The 22057-nt window shown below is 39.6% G+C and overlaps 1 protein-coding gene across 1 annotated transcript; it reads left to right on the top strand.

Annotated features, from left to right (window-relative positions):
• The first annotated feature begins 18702 nt into the window (after window positions 1-18702).
• slc32a1 (solute carrier family 32 member 1) lies at window positions 18703-22057 on the top strand. The gene is made up of 2 exons (XM_077013716.1): window positions 18703-19645; window positions 20398-22057. Exons 1-2 carry the CDS (start codon window positions 19247-19249, stop codon window positions 21583-21585), a joined length of 1587 nt encoding a protein of 528 aa, XP_076869831.1. The 5' UTR covers window positions 18703-19246; the 3' UTR covers window positions 21586-22057.

Below are 22057 nucleotides of genomic sequence, written 5' to 3'. Positions count from 1 at the left end.
GAGTCCCTGACAGGCAGTTTTGGTGGAAACAGTTGCACATTTAATTCTGCTGTGATTTAGGCAGCCGTGGTTTTTTTATTTTTGGATACAATCTGGGTTAGCACCCGAACATCCCTTTCAGACAGCTTCCTCTTGTGTCCACAGTTAGTCCTGCTGTGTGTAGCTTGTTCTTCTTGGTGGTATGCTGACATTACCCTGGATATCGTGGCTCTTGATACATCACAAAGACTTGCTATCTTGGTCACATGGATGGATGGATGGATGGATGGATGGATGTTTAATCCCGGTGGGAAATTCACATATTGCAGCAACTCCAGTACAATCAAAATACACTATACAAACTTAAGATTAAAGAGAATGATGATAATAATAACTATCATAAATAAAAAAAACACACAGCTGTAGCATGACAGTAATAAGCAGTTCACAGTGATCTCTTTATGATAGATAAAATTAGTCTGTAATGCACAAGTGTTATTATTGCAAATGGACAAAGTGGCAGAGCACAAAAATACAGAGATTAAAAACGGTGTTAAGTGTCCAAGTTTAAAGTGTTTAAAGTACCGTGATTAAACTTAGACACCTAACACGTTTTTAGAGTGTTTAAAGTGTCCAGCTTGTGCTCAGTTATTCAGAGAATTATTGGTGTCTGTTGGTGTCCTGGCACTGTATGTGTTATGCAGTGTGATCGCTGTTGGTACAAACGATCTCCTGTACCTCTCCTTTCTACACCTGAGCTGTCGGAGTCTGTTGCTGAAGGTGCTCTGTTGTCCGACCAACAGCCCATGGAGGGGGTGTGTATTATTGTCCAGTATATCTGTGAGCTTGCTCTGTGACCGGTTGTTAACCACCACCTCGAAACCATCCAATTGGTAGCCAAGCACGGAACCCGCCTTCTTGATCAGCCTGTTTAGTCTTTTCTCCTCCGCTTTCCTGATGCTGCCTCCCCAACAGACTGCCGCATAGAAAAGTGCACTCGCAACAACAGACTGATAAAAGATTTCCAGCATCTTGTTACACACATTGAATGATCTGAGCCTTCTGAGAAAATATAGCCTGCTCATCCCTTTCTTATACACGGCCTCTGTGTTAGCCTTCCAGTCCAGTTTATTGTCGAGCAGGACACCCAGGTATTAGTAAGTATCCACCCACTTGACATTCCGACCCATGATGTTAATGGGCCTGATTTGTGACCCCCTTTTGCTGAAATCCACCACCATCTCCTTGGTCTTATCTACATTGAGGAGTAGATGGTTCTTTGCAGTCCACTCTACAAAGTTGTTAACAACATCCCTGTACTCTCCGTCCTGTCCGTCCATGATGCACCCGACTACTGCAGTGTCGTCCGAGTACTTCTGTAAGTGGCAGAGGTCTGACCTGTAAATGAAATGAAATGAAATGTGCCATATTTTGTCAATTGTGATTTTTACACCCCAATCGAAATTTGTCCTCCGCTTTTAACCCATCTGTGCAGTCAGAACACACACACACACTAGTGATTACTAGGGGGCTGTGGATCAAACGTACCCAGAGCGGTGGGCAGCCCTAGCCCGGCGCCCGGGGAGCAGTTGGGGTTAGGTGCCTTGCTCAAGGGCACCTCAGTCATGGCCTGTCTGGGAATCGAACCCACGACCCTCCGGTCACAAGACCAGTTCCCTAACCGCCAGGCCATGACTGCCCTCTGCCTGTACTGGAAGTCTGTGGTGTATAGTGTAAATAGAAAGGGGGAGAGCACAGTTCCTTGCAGTGCTCCAGTGCTACAGACCAGGCTATCGGACTGGTAGGTTCCTAACCTCACATGCTGGGATCTTTCAGACAGGTAGTCCAATACCCACGTAATCATGGGCTTGTCCACGTGCATTTTATCCATCTTCTCCCGAGAAAGAGGAGCTGGATAGTATTGAATGCACATGAAAAGTCAAAAAAGGTGATTCTCACTGAGGTGTTGTTTAGGTCCAGGTGAGAGTGCACCCTCTGCAGTAGCTGGATTATTGCGTCATCCACACTCATCTTTGGGTGGTATGCAAACTGCAGGGGGTCCAAGAAAGGGCTAACCTGGGGTCTCAGGTGTGAGAGGACCAGCCTTTCCAGCACCTTCATTATGTGTGAGGTTAGGGCCACTGGTCTATAGTCATTGAGAGAGGAGGCAGATGGCTTCTTTGGGACAGGAACCAGACATGATGTTTTCCACAACACAGGCACCCGCTCTAGTTTGAGACTCAGATTAAAGAGTTGTTGAAGAATTCCACATAACTGCTTAGCACAGACCTTTAATACTCTCGGGCTGATTTTGTCTGGCCCAGCAGCTTTGTTCATTTTTAGCTTCATCAGCTGTCTCTTCACCTGGGTCGTTGTCACCTCCAGATGTGGGTGGGGGTCATCAGATGCTGGCTGTGGGGTGGTGTGGTGTGTACAGAATGTTTGTGTGTGTGTGGAGAGGGTGGGGGAGGTGCTACTGTTGCTTGCAGCTGTCTGTTGGGTGATGGGGTTCAATAAGGAGTGTGAACTAGGACACAATAGGGATGTGGGTGTAGGTGTGGAGGAAGTGGAGGAGGTGCCGCTGCTAACCGAAGAGGGTGTTGTTGTGCTGAACCTGTTGAAAAAGTGGTTCATCTCATTGGCTGTGTCTAGACTGCCCCCAGCAGCCTGTGTCCTTGACTTGAATCCCGTGATCTTTTTCATACCAGTCCAAACATCCTTAGCATTGTTCTGCTGAAGTCTTCCCTCCAGTTTCTTTCTGTAGGTCTCCTTGTTCTCCCTCAACTTCACCTTTAGCTCCTTCTGAACTTTCTTCTGCATCTCTGTCCTTCTGTCTAAAAGCCTGCTATTTCTTTTTTAACAGTTCCCTCAGGTCTTTGGTGATCCAGGGTTTGTTGTTGGGAAAACAACGTACCCGCCTGACAGGAACGGCTGCGTCTGTGCAGAAGTTTATGTAATCTGTGACGCAGTCTGTCATCCCGTTAATGTCCTCACCAACTGGGTCACACGAAACCCCCCAGTCTGTGGTTTCAAAGCAGACCTGTAATGCCTCTTCCGCCTCTGGTGACCACCTCCTGATTGTCTTTTTTATCACCGGTTGCCTTAACACCACGGGCCGGTATATGGGAGTCAGTAGTACCAGGTTGTGATCCGATCTTCCGAGTGGAGGAAGAGCAGATGAGGTGTAGGCGTCCTTCACATTTACATACAGAAGATCTAGCACTTTGTTCTCCCTTGTTGCACATCTGACAGATTGGTGGAATTTTGGTAGGATTGTGGAGAGTGAAACATGGTTAAAGTCTCCTGAGATGGCCATGAAAGAGTCTGGATGTTTTGTTTGTTGTCTCGCGACAGCCGCGAGTATGACGTCACACGCTACTTCCGCACACGCAGCCGGCGGAATGTAAACAACAAGCATAATGGCGACCGTGAATTCCCTGGGCAAATAGTATGGACGTAAACCGACAGCTAGCAGGTCAATGTTCGGGCAGCAGTGACTCTTTCACAGTAATATGTCCCGGGTTACACCATCTGTTATTCACGTACAGTGTTACCCCTCCACCTTTCTTTTTGCCGCTCCGTTTCGGGTCTCTGTCCGCCCTCACGATCTGGAAGCCCGGTATGGAAACGCCGGAGTCCGGAACATTCCCGCAGAGCCAAGTCTCAGTAAAACACAGTACACTGCACTCTCGAAACTCCCTCTGTGTCGCGATCAATGCATTCAACTCGTCCGCTTTATTTCCGAGAGACCTCACGTTCCCCATTACGATGTATGGGATAAACGGCTTGCAGCGTCTTCTCTTCGCCATTTGTTTTAGCCCCAGCTCTGCCTCCCCTGAATGGTCTCCGCAGTTCTTTGCGAAGGAAAAAGCTGACGGAGTGTGGGGCAGGTTTACGGAGCTCCAGTAGCTGCTCGCGTGAGTAGACAAAGGAAGTTGCACCCACTCTATTGTTCTCCATGCTGGGTTTCGAAATACTTAAAAACGGCAGAAATAGTAATGCAAAAAAAAACTTGAGAAGTAGCGAAAAAGTAAAAACTAAGAAGCAAAAGGCTTATAATAAGCAAATATAAGTAAAAAAAAAAGTAAGTAAAAACCTAATATAGGTTAGAAATAACGTCTTCCTAGACGGAGCTGCTGCAATTTGCTGCCGCTAGTACGGCGCAGGAAGTAGATTAGTCACATATGCGCCAGCAAGACGTGCACCAACAATTTGTCCTCTTTTGAACTCCATCCATGTATGTCATCCATAATGTGGTGTGCATTGCAATATTTTATATCTTGCTAATTGAATCTTCACACTCTGCTCTTACTGGTGCAATGTGCAATTAATGAAGATTGGCCACCAGGCTGGTCCAATTTAGCCATGAAACCTCCCACACTAAAATGACAGGTTTTTCAGTTTCATTGTCCAACCTCTGTATATACATTTACTGTATTCTTGCTTGATTACAGTTCATTGGTCAAGCACAAAGACTTGATATGGAACCCTTCTGGCATTCTAATAAGTGAATGTAGGTCACCTTTTCGGTTCACAGACCCCACAGGGAATACTGAAGACTGTGCTAGCACATGGACAACTTCCCACATCTACATACATGTGCGGACACACATATACCTCAAAACACCACATAAAAATATGTTTATTACACTATACAATCAAATAGAATAATTAGGAGAGGGCAAGGGCTACATAGAGGATTTGAGGTTTTCAATGGATGTAGTGGATGAAAAGATGATAGAGGTTATTTTCACCCTTTGATTATTTCTGTTTTTTTGAGTAAGTGCAATTTGTAGATAGTTAGCAATCGGTGTCTTTGTGCTGACAGTGTGCTTTCCACAAATCACGTTTCAGCATTCGGGCTTGCCCTGGTCACATGACCGGCAGTCGAAGGGCCACTTTTCCACTTTGCTATAATTTTACAGCACTCAAATGTGCTGAAATAACCTTCCTTTGTGTCTGCCAAGTGATGTGGAACATGAATCATGTATGTCATGGGAAGATATGAAGAAAGTAGAACACACACCTATGTGTACAGAGAAGAGGGAAAGACTGTCATACAGAGTGAAAGCAAGAGAGAAACTGAAATAAATATGGGAATGGAGAAAGAAATTAAGCATTACTGAGAGGAAGACACACATATGAAAAATGCAGTATTCATGTGGTAGTGTAATGTAGGATGGTCAGCTGTGAGTCATGGTAGGAGTCTGAGAAACAAGTGTGAGACAGACAGATAGAAACCAAAATGAATGGAAATGGCAACCATCATTTTTCCAGCCCAGCCCCCACCATCACTTTCTATCATGTCTCCCTGTGTCTTCCAGTGCCTGTGAAATTCTTTCGTTTATCTATTGCATCCAGGCCTGGTGTTACCTAGCAACATGCCACGGATCATTTCATGTCCTATTCTCTAGTTTTTTTTTTCATTTCTCTTTTGTGGGTATGTGTACGTGAGAGGTTTCTTTATTGTGTGGATGTCAAGGATAGTGTTTGTTTCCATTAACCATGCAATGCTCCTTATTTGTCTACAAAAATGTGCATTTCCATGCAGGTACGTATACAGGCAGAAAGTTACACTTTTAGTCTTTGACGGCAACACACAGACACACACACACACACACACACACACGTGCCATGCACACCGCTAAAAGGGATCATAGATAATCAATTAGTAATCAGGACTGTGTATAAATTAGCACAATGCTATCTTCAGCATGGCAGAGTGGAATCAGTACAGAAAAAAACATCCTGTTAAAAAGCTTCAAAGATATTCAAATCACTGTTTCATCTATTCTCACGGAAATTATTTTGATTAAAAGGGGTTTGGTTTGCACAGCCTCTCCATATGCAAAATAGCATTAATACAGATTTGCCAAAACAGTTCCATAAAAAAGTGTTAATCAAATGAACCCAGTGAAACCAAATTAAAGATTTATTGATAAAAACACAAGCACATCACAAAAAAAAAAAAAATTTGTATGCAAACGTTACTGGTATGACAGTATGAATATATATGAAATACTGATAATCTTCTAAATGTTGAATTTTATAATATATATATATTATAATTATAATATTATAATATATATATATATATATATATATATATATATATATATATATATATATATATATAATAAACAAAGGAGTCAAGAATATATATATATAATTATTCTTGACTCCTTTGTTTATTAATATTATTAGTAATATATATATATATATAGTATTGAATTAATATAGTATTAGTATTAATGTAATTTAATGTAAAAATAAATGTATTCAAATTAAGTAATTATATGCACAATAAATAAATTCAAAACCAACTACAATTCATATGCATTCAAATTTAGATCATTTAAATTGGAATAATCTGTTATCTTTTCTATTTCCATTCTATTTTTTAGTTTATAAATATTTGATAAATTGTTATTTCATCACCATAGATTTAAAATCTTTGAGTTAAAATTAGTTTTAGTTCTGGCTCTCTTTCATTCTGTCACATTTACAAACCTCACCCTCCTTCACTCTAGTTTTCATCTGCCCTTATTTCACTGGCCAATTACTGTGACCATGGCAACTATCTTGGAATACAGCCCACAGACAGCTTATGTATTACTTCCCTAAAATCTCTCAATCTCTCTCTCTCTCTCTCTCTCTCTCTCACTCTCACACACACACACACACACACACACACTCTCTCTCTCTCTCTCTCTCTACCTCCATGCATCCACCCCTTTCTAGCCTCGCTTTCACAGAAGTCATCATCCATTGAAGCCCAATGCTCAAGCCAAATAGATAACCATAGCAACCAATTTGAAGCACTCTTGCTAATGATATGTAATGGTGACTACTGAAATCATGCTAGCAAAGAGATTCACAGTTTACCTTTTCATGGCACAAGGTTTTCTACTTCCTTTGAAGATTTCCTTCCTGGAATCTTACAAAGGCTGTACTACACACACACACACACACACACACACACACACACACACACACACACACACACACATATATATATATGTTGTGTGGGTGTGTATGTGTATTTATATGGTATGTAAAAGTGTTTTAGACTTTGATGCGCTGAAGAAGAAGCGATGAAGAGGGTCTGCACCCCTCACAGACACAGACAGTAGTTCCTCTATTTCTCTGCTTATCATCTTTAATGAAAAACCATTTTGAAATTATTTTCCAAAACCTCTGAAATTGCTTGTCATTTACATAATTCAAACCAAATCAGTTCAGCTTTTGAATACATATTTACTCTAGAGAACACTCACACGTCCCTCGGTGCAGTCTTATTTATATAAGAAAGGAAAAGGTCACTAATAAATTAATATGGAAAGTCCTACTAAAGGCTGGAATGAACAAAAGTGACCCTAAAATAAGATGAACATAAGAATACGACTTAGTAGAATATAGATAATTAGAGTTTACGCATGTAACTGCAGGAGGATCAGCAGAGAAAAAAAGAGGAGAGAAAGACAGAGATGGAGAGAGAAAATGGAGGCAGGCCTGGGCTATTAATGGTGTTTCCTTTTACTGCTTTATTGAATTGCAGCTGTAGCTGCTGATAAGAATGGAAACGTTAGAGAGTGATTATCTGTTATCAGGTGCATGGGGTGTAGGTATGATAACAGCTGAGGAAGGCGAAAAGAAGGGTAAGAACGCCATTGGCTTGTATGCTGTGTATGTGGTGATGAAGGGATTTTGAAAAACCCAGCCCCCAACTGAAAGCACACTGCGAAATGATTGCAGTTCTGAAGTGTGTGTGTGTGCATGTGCGTGTGTGTGTGTGTGTGTGTGTGTGTTTCTGATGCACTCACATCAATGAATACAAAAGGCTGAAAAATACTAGTCATTATGAAACCAGTGAAAAGCCACACAGAATCCTCTAAATTACCCCCAATTATCTCTCCATCCCCCTTAAAGAGGGAAACCGAGGAATGGAGAAAAAGGTGTAATATACAGAAAAAACAGAAACAGAGATCTGTGACAAGTAAACGTGTGAAGAGAATAAGCGGTAGAGTCAGGTGGCAGTGGGACATGTTTACTTTCCATCAGTGAAGTTATACACAACAAGTGACACAAAACGAAAAGCAGTCTCTTAATTTGAAGCAGTCAATAAAGAAGGCTCTCCAGACCAAGTGAAGCTGGACTGGTAAAGCGTTCAGAATCCCAATGGTACATGAGTAGCATTGTCACAGCAAGAGTCAATGTGGTCAGTGCTTCACACTGTAAGGATCGATGTGCAGCACTGGATGATAGAACCACAAGCTTATATGCTGAATACAATTATGGTGCAAATGTGCATGAGGTGAATAGGGTGTGTTAATAGGAGAGGGGTAGTGAGCGAGGGAGTTTAAAGAGGAGTGTGTGAAGAGGAGTGTGTATGTGGGACTGTAAAGAGGAGTGTGTAAAGAGGAGTGTGTATGTGGGACTGTAAAAAGGAGTGTGTGTAAAGAGGAGTGTGTGTGTGGGAGTGTAAAGAGGAGTGTGTGTGGGAGTGTGAGTGTTTTCTAAAATGATGTGCGTTATTACTTTAATCAAATATTTCTTAACTTGTTACAAAGCATACATCAAATCACATATCAGAAAACCTCATAAACGATCACCAACCAAAATAACATGTAAAGCTTTCAACAAATTTCCATCCAGACCTTCTGAAGACCCTTATATCTACAGTTTCCCTATTGGAGAATTTTAAGGATACATTTAAGGAATATTTCCAGCATTCAAAAGCAATAGCAACAATAGCAGTTTATCCAGTTGTGTACTTCTTTGTTGAGATTTTCTAGTTATCATGAATTTATACTGTTAAACAGTGAATTTCATGTAAACTAGCCTCTGAAGCATTGTAGTGATTAGGCCCAGAGTACACTTCTGATATGTTTCAGTAGGACTCAAAAAGACTGTTAGATCTATTATCAGTTAATACAGGCAAGAACTAAAATTAAACCTGATAAAAGTATTATGCTATGTACAAATGGAACAAGAACTTAAATGTGCCCTGGGCTGGTCAAAACAAAAAAAAATGTCAAAACAAACAGCTGCACTGACTTAAAGTACAACATAGGTAATGGACAAATAGTTTATTAAATAAATATGTGGATGTCCTGATTCCTTTCTATATATTGTCTGTCCACGCCTGCACAAAGCAGGCACCAAAGGATGTTATCAAAAGTTTAAGTTTCTATAAAAGCACTGTTTACTTTATACAACTTATATCAGAGCCGGAGTGGCTAATCGGGAGATTCGGGAGGAGTCCCGATGGGCCGGCTTATGTCAATCTCTAGTTTGGGCCGATTGGGAGGGAAAAATAATTTTGGGCCGGATTTGGGTATGAAACTCCCGGGAACACATACATTGGCATTCATGGCATATAATGCAGGTTATCTCACCAGAGTGCCAAGGTTTTATAAATAATAGTAAAATAGCAGTTTCCACTGACCAAGATGTTCCACACAGAACATTTTTTCCAGCTCCAAACAACGACCAAAATAAAACAAAACAATAAAAAACTGATAGGCTTCCCTCTGTTGTGTCTCATTAAAAAAGGACTGAAAGCCAAATTATGCATGAAAATTGCAATGTAAGAGGGCGGGTCTAAACTGCTAAAAGCTGAATTGGCTTAGGTTCCATAATGGACAGGGGAGAATTAATTTTGTTCACATTTTTTATTTTAATAAAGTGTTACCCATTAAACAGGACCATTAAATACAGATGTTAATCAGACTTGTTAGGTAACTTGCCATGTTGAAAACCTAATGTAATAATTTAACAGGTATAACAACAGCCATGTAAACAAAAATGACTTATAAAAGGCACAACATAATACAACACCAGGTGGTGTGGTGAATGAGACAACATATGATGAAAAAGATGAAAACATTAAGAAAAGCCACATGCTATGTCACCACTGTGAAATGGAGGTTACTAGCAAGGGGGCCACCTTCACAGTACTCCCCCATCAAACAGCAGTGGCAAAGTAAGGGAAAGTAAGGGAAAGTAAAGTAAGGGAAGGGAAAGTAAAGTAAGGGATGGGATGCAGCATGCACCCAGGGGCATGAAGAGCTCTGCATCACCCCAAGTCTAGGGCATGTAGGAGATGCCAACACTGCACAGTCCCAGTGGATGGTGACTACCCTCTTACTACACAAGGCATGGAGATGAAACAGAAGGAGCGCTGATGACCCCTTTTGCGCGAGTCCCCTTTCCAAATAATAAATATGGAAATATTAAAATACACTCGTTTTGTCTTGGAAAAAAAAGAAACTATATCACACCTTTCAGTATGGGTGATACTGAAAAATATCTATCCACTTTGTTGCTTCCTATCTGGTGCTGGAGAATGCTCAACCATTGATCACTATTTGCACAGAAGGGACCTAAGAAGCACAGGACTCAAACTTTTAACTGACTTTTGCCAGGTAGCCAACTCCAGTACCAGCTATGTGCATGGAAAGAGTTGTCAGTAAACATACCACCTCATCGAGAGAAAATCGATTAGTTCTATTAGTTTGCTTACAAAGCCCACAGGGAGACTGAAAATGGCACTTTAATCATTAATGGTAAATGTGTCAATGCCTGAAAACACCATCAACAACTTGGAACCTTTTACTGACCTATGGCTTCTTGTCCCAGATGTCGTTCATATCCCAGATTTAATTTACGATTTTCACACCTTTATGTCTCCCACCTTCAGTCTAATACAACGATTAGACATGGTACATGGTTAGCAGGAAGTGAATGTCCTCACATGTTGCTGCTGTTGTCTCTTTTGGCTGGTCATATATACAGATAAACAAACGTCATTAATTTGTATTGCTAGTATTTACTAAGGAGTTTCCAGTGTAACCTCTTGTAACGTTCGGGTATTGGAGGCTGGACACAAATGCAGACTAAGAAAAAGTTTATTAACAAGACTAACAAAACTAACAAGGTTACACATAGTATACTAACAAAGACAAATCAAACATCACCCTCTTTCTTTTCCAAATGGCTGCCCTCCTACCTGAGAAATACTGAGATGCAGAGACAAGCATTTCCTGCTATCCATCCTGGGCCAGCCACCTCCTGCCTAACCAGCTATGATGAAGGGATCCTGGTATCTGTTAAAGATACTCTTCCATTTATGGGGCCACATATCCGAGAGTCCCTATCACCACTGGCACATCCTTGGTGTTAATCTTCTACATTCCTACTTCTCATATTCCTTCCTTTGGATATTTCCATCATTTGGGACTGCTACATATCTGTATATGAAAGTAAACACTAGAGTGGGTTTCTGTCCAAATGGCAGAGGGCTTATTTATTCTGTGTGGCAGGAAAGTTATTAACAGGACAAATGTTTTGTCACTGCTACGCTTTGTATGAGCATATCTGTTGTCAAAGTCAGGCTAGTGCTGGGTTGTCGTCAAAACGATAATTCTGGGAGGTAACTGAGGATGCCAAAGGGATGAGTCTAGAAATTAAACATTGACAACCGTGACAGCATCAGAATATCTGTTTGGTCAACATTCCTTGTTTACCTGTCGGGTCTAAAGGTCACAATAGGATGTTGCTTCTGCCACTTTACTACATCCGGTGGACATAACCGATATATTTTTGATCTGTGGTTATTTTTTCTCTGCATTTCTTTCCAATTGGGACACTCATTTGGTGGCCTTGCACATGTTCCTTTGATTCCTTCCACGTTGCTGTCTCTAGGTGTGTACTTTCACTGCCAGCATCATGTCCTGCTACTGGGGGCTGTATCGCCTCAGATGCTCCACTGCACACTTGGGTCTTTTCTGGTGAGAGAAACCCTTTGCTTCAATCAATCAGTGCATGAACTGTCACATAAATTTACACCTGGCACCAAATTCTGTATGGAGGTCATTACAGAACATATTGGGATATTTCCTTTGAATTTTATCAAGCAGACAAATATCAATCCAAATCGATTAATCTACTTTGCTATTTGTGGTGGATATAGCCTCAGTGCAGCCCAACATGTGCCATGTATTAATGGGCTTCAGTTGGGACTATTTACAGCTGCCCCAGCTTCCTCGCCTCAGAGCCTGAGATGGAGATTCTGGGGTCAAGAATAAAAGTGAGAGCCCATGAGACCAATAGATGTTGATGTGTTAAGACAGCATCATTTAGATTTATAGTACTTGTAGGAATTTTACATTACATGCCTTTGGGAAAATATATATCTTATGTTTCTGGTTCAACCAGCTACAATACTGTTTATACCCAACTTCAAAAGCCAGCATTGGTACAGTTATCTGTGGCTAGACAGTATTACTGGGCATGCCATCATGGGGTTGAATTAAGATAATTTCCTGTTAAATACAATTAACAAATACAGTATAACATGTAAAAAGTGTACAATCTGATCTAAATGCATTTAATTATCCTATAACATAGTCTGACAACAATCTGTGCCACTGAACACATGTGTAAGTCAGCTTAATATCAAACATTCCTGTTTAGATCCGCTTTTAGTTAAGAAACTCTATCTTAATAGTTTTATCTTATTTACTTTACTTTTTATTATCTTATTTACTTTACTTTTTTACTTTTTATGTTATTTTAATGTTTTTATCTTTAATTTCTTTTAATATATATATATTTTTTGTCTTATCTCCTTTTAATGTTTCTTTTTATTTATACTATAAAGCACTTTGAGTTACATGTATGTATGAAAGGTGCTATACAAAAAAAGATTATTATTATTATTATTATTATTATTATTATTATTATTATTATTAATATGGCTATTATGTGGTAGGGAGGTTTATGATGAGCACCTGGCTAAAACTAAAACTAAATATTTTCAAAAATGTTCAGGGATATAGAATAAAAATATTTTGTAAAACAGGTCCTCATCATGTTTAAACTAAATTACAGTTTAAATACATTACTACATTACATACTAAATACATTCATTTACTTTTTGATTAGATGGAAATTTTTTGTTATAGTGTGTGTTTATTAACAAGGACTTCCATATCACTATAATATCCTTGGATAGTATTTTAGTAGACTTTATATGACAGAAACATTTCACACTACTACTTAAGTTCCTGGGCAACGTCTCACACATCACAACAAAATCAATAATGCTCTCATGGTGTAGCTGTGAATTGTATGGCAGGTGGCAGGAGTTTACTGAGTGTGATGGTGGTTCAGAAAATAACGGTTATTGATGTTCAAGATTCATCTTATTTCACCCATGCTCATATAAAAGCACTTTCTATCCTTTGCTTGGATTCAATCAAATCAGCACCCACTGAACATCGTAACAGAGGCTTTCAGTCTGCATTCTGCATAGAACACGAGAGCTTTGAATTTTAATGAGTCATTCAGGGAACACTCCAATCAGACAATGTATGCAAATGCAAAGCAGGCCTATTCTAAACAGGGTCGGTAATGATGCTAATTCCTGGATTGAGTTGCTAGTACAGTACCTTGTTACTTTAGAATTTAATATATGTATTTTAATATATGTCTTGACTGGCTACGCTGTAACTGAAAGAAAACTACAAATTCTATTTTTTTAGGATGTGTATATATAATATGGATAAGACACATAGGCCATAGTTTCATGATCCAAAAGCTGTAGCGCAACATTGCTGTAATTACCATAATTACTACACTGGGCAAAAGAACATTTTTTCAGTAAATGTCTGGACATATATATTCTAGGATCAGCTAGTTTTTCAGACACATCAGATGGCTCTAAACAACTGACAATTGTCATAATTGCCATAATTATTCTTTTATTATCTGTGAACAATAGATGACTCTTCTTTTTTAAGCTGTTTTTTAGCTCAAGCTACAGAAAAAACAGTAGCATTGATTTTTAAAGGTATTATGTTATAAAAATTACAAGACAATCCTTCAGTCAAGACACTTAGAATTTTATTGCACTGAAATTGTAACACCGGGAGTGTCTGTACACAGCTGCACTCAAAGGCACACTCTAGGTACAAATACTACAAAGACAACATCAGGAAAAACTTTCAGTTTATTAAGCTCAAAATTTTTAGTTCTGTAGTAAGTATCTATAGTAAGCTGTGTGTAATGGAAACAGATTGCTGTGTTGATTGTGTAGGCCTCAGGCTCTATATCCCTGAGGACATGACCAGTTTGTTGTGTGTTCAAAGGAAAGGGCTAAAAGGCAATTACAATGTTAATGTGTCCAGGCGGGGGGTAGACAGCAGTCAGGTGATGTGGGGGGTGCACACATTGATAGAGTGAATGGAGTCAGTCAGGTCTTCTAAAATATGATGTCTGGAAAAAATTGTTCCCAGAGAAAAAGAAAATGGCTTCTAAAATCTGAATATGGCAAGGCACAAGTACGGTCACACTGGAATAAAGACTAGTGTTACAATAAAATAATGCGAGAGAAAGGGGGGACAAAAAATATTGATGTGTGTGTGTGTGTGTGTGTGTGTGTGTGTGTGTGTGTGTGTGTGTGTGTGTGTGTGTGTGTGTGTGTGTGTGTGTGTGTGTGTGTGTGTGTGATTTTGTGTGTGATTTTGTGTGTGATTTTGGTTAATTTACAAGAACCAAGTAGCACAATAGAGCAGCATGAAATTCTTGTTATGTTAAAAAGGGTACATAAGAAGGAAATAATCTCTTTTTGGAGCTGTTGTTAGTGGTTTTATTAGTGTTTGTGTTAGCACTATTAGCTACAGCACTGCAGTATTTATACACCTCAATAGTGCAAGCATTACGAGGACTACATGCGCAGTCCTCAAAGCACGACATGACCAGTATAAGCTGGGCTAATATTAAGCTGCAGTTCTCCTGGGAGCTCATAATAGGCCATTAAACAGGCACATTAGGATAAATGAAAAGGCTTTTAAGTGGTTACCACAAGACCACCTGGATTTCACTCTCCTGGGTTTTGAATATTTGAGTGTGTATTTGTGTGACTCAAAGTGCAATTCAGCTTGAGGGAGCAGTTATAACTGAACGGGTAGTGGAAGTGAAGGTTTTATTTTGGCCTCATCAGCAAGGATAGGAACTGGTTTAGAAATTAACACTTCAGGATATCTCAAGTTGGCAGTCTGTTAAGTAAAGGCCAAAACATACATTTGTTGGTTATCTTTTTACTTACAACCTTGAAATGAAACACCATGTGAGACACATGCGTAAAAGTACTATGCCTAATGTGTAACTGATGTATGTATTAATGTTTTAATTATCTATCAGAAAAGGCAGAACTAAACACAAGAGATTACATTTTAAAAGCACATTTGTAGGCACACTTGTGATACTCAACATAACATTTTTTCTACTTAGAAATCAGCTCTATAATGTAGATGTGATTGTAATGCAAATTGTAATGGGTTCAGAGTGCAGCCAATTTATGGTGATTGGCTAATTCACTAGTACCTTAAACCCCAGAGACATTATTCTAGTGAGATTCGCTCACTAAATGAAAAATGTTATGTGTTATTTTCTGCTTTGCTGCCCTATCAATAAGGAGGACACAGACATCACCATTACATTCTCTAGCTTAGAGCATTGACACTACGGTATTTAAAAAAGAAAGGAAATGGGAGATAGAAAAAAAGAATAAGAACATAGTCAAATAAACAGATAGCAAGCCATGTCCTGTAAGAATGTTCCCATTTTGCAATAGTCCTTATAAATGGATCATAATTTGTGTATTTCATGTCCTGCCATGAATGCTTTGCAGCTTTGGATTCGGTAGAACTGAATATAAGAGAAAAACGACACGCTAGCTGTAAGTTTAAGCATTTGTAACTATTTATACAAAATATGTTGTGCTACAATTATCTCACAAAATAAATGTGCATGGTTCTAACCTTCTTCTAAACTTCACATTTTATTCTGTGTGCAATGTCACAGTTCAAGGTAGTTAATGAATCTTTAATATAGAATGGAGGGTGCTACACTACAATAGCTTAGTTCACATTGACTATAAGCCAGCTCAGTCAAGTGTGTAATAGAAAAAGCAGACTGTATTGGCTCCAGGAATAATGAGTGTGTGTGTGTGTGTGTGTGTGTGTGTGTGTGTGTGTGTGTGTGTGTGTGTGTGTGTGTGTGTGTGTGTGTGTATGTGTGTATGTGTGTATGTGTGTGTGTGTGTGTGTGTGTGTGTGTGTGTGTGTGTGTGTGTGTGTGTGTTGGTTGTTTGTTTGGGTGAAGTGGGGGTGGGATGGAACCCAGAAAGCTCACTAGACAGAATTTTTTATTTTTGGACTGTATGCATTCTTAGGCAGACAAGGCAAAACAGTTATGGAACTGGTCATTGATCTGAAATCTGGTGGCAGTTGTAAATAATGGTAGATCCCATTCAGATAACCCAACAGAGCAGCAGTAGCAGTCACACTGTGCAACTGATTTGTGATCATTCTCTGGGGAAAACGTATGTGATTGTAAATATTGTTTTGTGTTGTACAAGAGGCTGAAGTCAGTGTTCTGGAAGAGAGATATGATGTGTGGAAAGGGCTCATGGGAGGAACACCTTGACCCCTCATTGTCCTCCATAATCTCTCTGATGGATAATAAACTGCCCCAGAGCACATCACTTCTGCGTTGTCAGCTCATTGTCACGCTTGATGCACACACATGCTCCCCCCTTAGACCTTTCTGTTTCTTTCTGATCTATCTCAGATATCGCAACATCATACTCTGCAATAAAAGAAATTATTAGCAATAACGCACAAAATTACGATAAGTTAAAAGAAGAGGAAAGCTTTGTTTTTTTTCCTATTTGCATTTGTAATTTTATGGCTATACAAGAGAAACAATATATTCTCAAAAGTGTTATAGGGGCTGCAGTGATACAGACATTGTAGCATTGGTGTGTGTGTGTGTGTGTGTGTGTGTGTGTGTGTGTGTGTGTGTGTGTGTGTGTGTGTGTGTGTGTGTTTCTAGTCCTTCTCCACAGAGTCTGCATAAAGATTATAAAGTTAAAAGAGAAACAGTTCTGGCGGTTTCCCGAAATCCATCGTAAACATCTCTGTGCTATACGCATTTTCACTATATATAATTATGCAAATTCTGTTACGACGCTTCAAACGTAACAGACACAATACAGCGTTAATTTAAATTACAAGCGGTCGTCTTATAATAAATACACAATACTATGTAAATCCAACAACAACAAGAACAACAGCAGCAACAACAGCAACAATAATAATAATAATAATAATAATAATAATAATAATAATAATAATAATAATAATAATGGTTCTCGTATTTCTTGTTGCCCGTGTAATTGCCGTCGTTTAATACTAACTGATCTTCACCCTTCCCGAGAGCCTGTTCTTTTCAGGATTGTTTTTCGGGATAGTATTAAATCAGAGTCACGCCAGTACATATCAGAGATGGTCTGCACTAGACTGATAACACGACTACGATTAGCCCACCAAATGCCCCGCTCCCAGGAGGGGAAACAGAAGCCGTAGGGCCGCTTTCAGTTCAGCAAGAAATACTCATTGAAGAAACAATTAAATACTTTGAAAGAAAAACGAGTAAAACGAATAAAAACGAGTTTTATTAAGTAAAACGAGATAATAAACTATGTGTATATAAATAAACATGCCGTGTTTTAAACTGCTGAAAATAGTACCCAATCATGAATGCTTGACAATTCTAATGATATTCTAATTCTGATATTTGAAGCCTGCGATCGACGGTAGTCTTCAAAAAGTCCTGTTAATGTTATTCCCGCAAAATCCATAACCATCTTTCCATATTAGCTGTGTGTTTATTAAAAAATTTCCCTCAACATTGGCTAACGAGAAACCACACACACACACACACACACACACACACACACACACACACACACACACACACATTCTGAGCTTTAAGTCGAATTTTATTTTGCTTTTTGTACGTTTATTCTCAGAACGTGCCAGCATTGTGCGTGTCTATTGCCAATACATAAATTAAAACGTACTTTAAAAGTTTTAATTATTCCCGTTACCTTTCTGAATATTTGAACGAAATATTAACCGTATAGGCCAGTTCGAATTTGACGTGGGAAATATTGTAAATATTTGCATATATTTGCCATAAAACATTTCAGAGAGAAAACATCAATGGAAAAGACTAAAATAATATATTCAATAGATTAAATCCTAATATTTTTTCCTTTTTAGACAATGTAGAAAATACATCAGAATTTGCAGATATTTTTAATTTTATATCCAACTAGAAATCCAAACCCCGCGATTTCGTCATTGCAAGTAGGATAGGTTCTTAACCACCATGTGAGGTATCGACCTATTTTAGTCATCCGAGTGGGAGGGGAGATTATCTCAGTCCGACTCCAAAATTGCTTAAATGTTCCATCGTCTTTACGTGAAGCCGATCGTTCCTTTGTTGATCTGGAATAAAGTATATAGAGTTCATCCTTTGCCATATAAATTGTTAAAGAAATTAACAGTAGGGCACATTTGTAAAAGACAAAAAAAAGGTTAAATCATCCAGTCTCATTGTAAAAGCTGGTCCGAAGTGAATGTGCATGGACTTCAGGCGCACAATATCTGATTCTGTTATATATATCAGGTATATATATATATATATGTGTGTGTGTGTGTGTGTGTGTGTGTGTGTGTGTGTGTGTGTGTACGGTTATACAAGAGTTGGAGAGCCAGGCTGTCATTGGACATTGGATTAAGGTGCACTGTATATGGTGAGAAGGGGTGGAGGTTGAGGTACCGCAAGCGCCTCCCTCAGAAATGCACCAAATCTTTTTTCCCTTCTCTGTTGCAGGGTGGCGGCGCGTGCAGGAGTCCGGAGACGTTTTACGCGGCAGAGCTTCGTATTGGCAAGCTGATGATGACACGCGCCTCCTCCCCACCATCTTTAGGCTCGCGCGTACTGCATTGGCACTATTAACGGCTTCAAAAAAAAAACAACTTTGGCAACAGTGGCGCAGCGACCATCAACCGAAAATCCCTTCGATATATGATTTTACGCACGTTTGGAGAAGACCTAGTTTCAGCTAGTAAACGCACCACGGAACCAAACCAAAAGAAGAAGCGCGTGGGTACGATGCAGGCAGCAGGTACTGACCTTTGAAGGTGACATGATCCACGGGATTATCAAGATTACTGCGTACACTTTCAACGAAAACGGAAGATAACAACTAAACCTTAGAAATTAACCATTATCGCGTTGTTTTCTCTATTTCTTTTTATGTGCAGTCAAGTTATATTTGGTCTTGACTAAAACTATTACATACAGATTATACACATAAAGGTGTCTGGAAAACTGTTACAAAAGAAACATGGCGACATTAATTCGCAGCAAGATCTCCAACAAGCTGTCCAACGCAGCTTCTACAGTTACCAATAAATCACAGGCGAAGGTGAGTGGCATGTTCGCAAGAATGGGCTTCCAAGCTGCAACGGATGAGGAAGCCTTGGGCTTCGCTGCCTGCGATGATCTGGATTATGACCACAGGCAAGGACTGCAGATGGACATACTCAAAAACGAGGAGATGGAGGGGGCCGGGATGACTGTGGAAGATGGTAGTATGGAAGGGGACAGTCACTACCAGAGAGACGGCACTGGTCCCTCATCCTCCGCGTCGAAAGACGGTGGTATGTGTAACGAACTTGCCTCTCAAGATAAGCCAAAAATTACTGCTTGGGAGGCAGGTTGGAACGTTACTAATGCTATCCAGGTAAGGATGCATTCGCATTTTTTCCTAAAATGTGTGATTCAAAGGTGAATTTAGTAAATTCTGAAATATTTGACATTATGTATGAAATAATTTGAATATGAAATAATTAGGGGCAATTAAAAGACTATAAAAATACACAAGGAGAAATTTATAGGCATAATGAATACATTATTGGATACCCTGAAATAACACACACACACACACAAACACAAACACACACAAGCACACATTTAATTGTGTGTGTTTGATTAGCTCAAAGCTGCAGATCATTATAACACTCTCTCTTTGGTCTCCCCAGTTGATGAGAGAATGATGTAATAGTGATAATCAAGAACACTGAATTCACAGACATACAAGTCTACCCAAGCATTATATGCCTGTCTAGTATCACAGGCCTTTGTGGACTGCATATTTTAGAAACATGTTAATTGCGCAGACCTTGACATGTATTTCACATTTTAACAAATTAAAAATCGTATATCCCCCACCACGGATGGTTTTTCCACCCGAAAATGTTATCTCGTTAACTGTTACCCATGTTTTTCCCATGTATAGGAAGATCATTCCTACACACACACCAATACAAGATACTCAGAAAATCAACATTATTATCAATACAGAAATGCAAAAGCCTAAGTAAACCAAGCCATGTAATCATATATCATGTCTCATAACAACCAACTATGCAGCATTAATTTGCATCTTTCTATAAATATAGGTTTAATGATATTGAATTGCTTATGTGTTCACAGGGAATGTTTGTACTTGGCTTACCATATGCTATTCTCCACGGTGGATATCTCGGACTTTTTCTCATCATTTTTGCTGCAGTTGTGTGCTGTTACACAGGGAAAATCCTCATCGCTTGCCTCTATGAAGAGAATGAAGACGGACAGCTGGTGCGTGTCAGGGACTCGTATGTTGACATTGCCAACGCTTGCTGTGCTCCCAGGTTTCCCGCACTAGGAGGCCACATCGTGAATGTAGCCCAGATCATTGAGCTTGTGATGACCTGTATTTTATATGTGGTTGTGAGTGGTAACCTGATGTACAACAGCTTCCCAACCCTCCCTGTGTCCCAGAGGTCCTGGGCCATCATCGCCACCGCTGCACTGCTGCCTTGCGCTTTCCTCAAAAACTTAAAAGCCGTGTCCAAGTTCAGCTTGCTCTGCACTCTTGCTCATTTCATCATCAACATCCTTGTGATAGCATACTGCCTCTCTAGGGCAAGAGACTGGGCCTGGGACAAGGTTAAGTTTTACATTGATGTGAAGAAGTTCCCTATCTCTATTGGTATCATCGTGTTCAGCTACACTTCCCAGATTTTCTTGCCATCATTGGAGGGGAACATGCAGAAACCCAGTGAGTTCCACAGCATGATGAACTGGACTCACATTGCTGCTTGCATCCTCAAAGGGCTCTTTGCTCTGGTGGCATATCTAACCTGGGCAGATGAAACCAAGGAAGTGATCACCGATAACTTGCCATCTGGAATCAGGGCCGTTGTCAACCTTTTCTTAGTGTCCAAGGCCCTGCTGTCATATCCACTGCCATTTTTTGCTGCTGTTGAAGTCCTGGAGAAGACGTTTTTTCAGGATGGAGGGCGTGCGTTTTTCCCGGATTGTTATGGGGGTGATGGCCGTCTCAAGTCATGGGGTCTCTCACTCCGATGTGGTCTTGTTGTGTTCACCATGTTAATGGCCATCTATGTTCCACACTTTGCGCTACTCATGGGCTTAACAGGCAGTCTGACAGGTGCAGGTTTATGCTTTCTCCTTCCCAGCCTCTTTCACCTCAAGCTGCTCTGGAGGAAGCTACTTTGGCACCAAGTTTTTTTTGATGTCGCTATATTTGTAATTGGAGGTATATGTAGTGTTTCTGGATTCATTCATTCCATGGAAGGCCTCATTGAAGCATTCAAATATAACATACACGATTAATTCTGAGAAATGCTAGTGGTGGTAAGGTGATATGTTATAATGCACCCAAAATGTAAACAAGCAAATTTCCCCCAAACTCACCATCTTTAGTTTTTATAAAATTCAAGAAATCATGTTGTAACAACAAATCATGCGCATCACTTTGGCGCATACACTTGGTGTTAAAACGTTTAAACATATTCACCTAAGCCAAAAATAGATCTAAAATTAGATCTTAACATGCACAGTAAATGGCAGGTAAGAAAACAATTCGATTTAATATTTACACAATGCATGACGTTGTGAACGAAATACAAAAAATAAGAATAATTAATATATATTCTTATATATTCATTTATACTTTTTTTGTTGCACAAGAGGGGACAATAAACACGAAGAATTATTATTTGCGGACCCCAATGATCTAAAAAAAAAAGAAAGGTTACTTCAAATTACACCAAAATATAAATGCAGGACAATATGAAATTCGATT

This window comes from Brachyhypopomus gauderio, chromosome 8, assembly GCF_052324685.1.
Source record: "Brachyhypopomus gauderio isolate BG-103 chromosome 8, BGAUD_0.2, whole genome shotgun sequence".
Taxonomy (NCBI): domain Eukaryota; kingdom Metazoa; phylum Chordata; class Actinopteri; order Gymnotiformes; family Hypopomidae; genus Brachyhypopomus; species Brachyhypopomus gauderio.
This window is presented reverse-complemented; position numbering and strand designations above follow the sequence as displayed.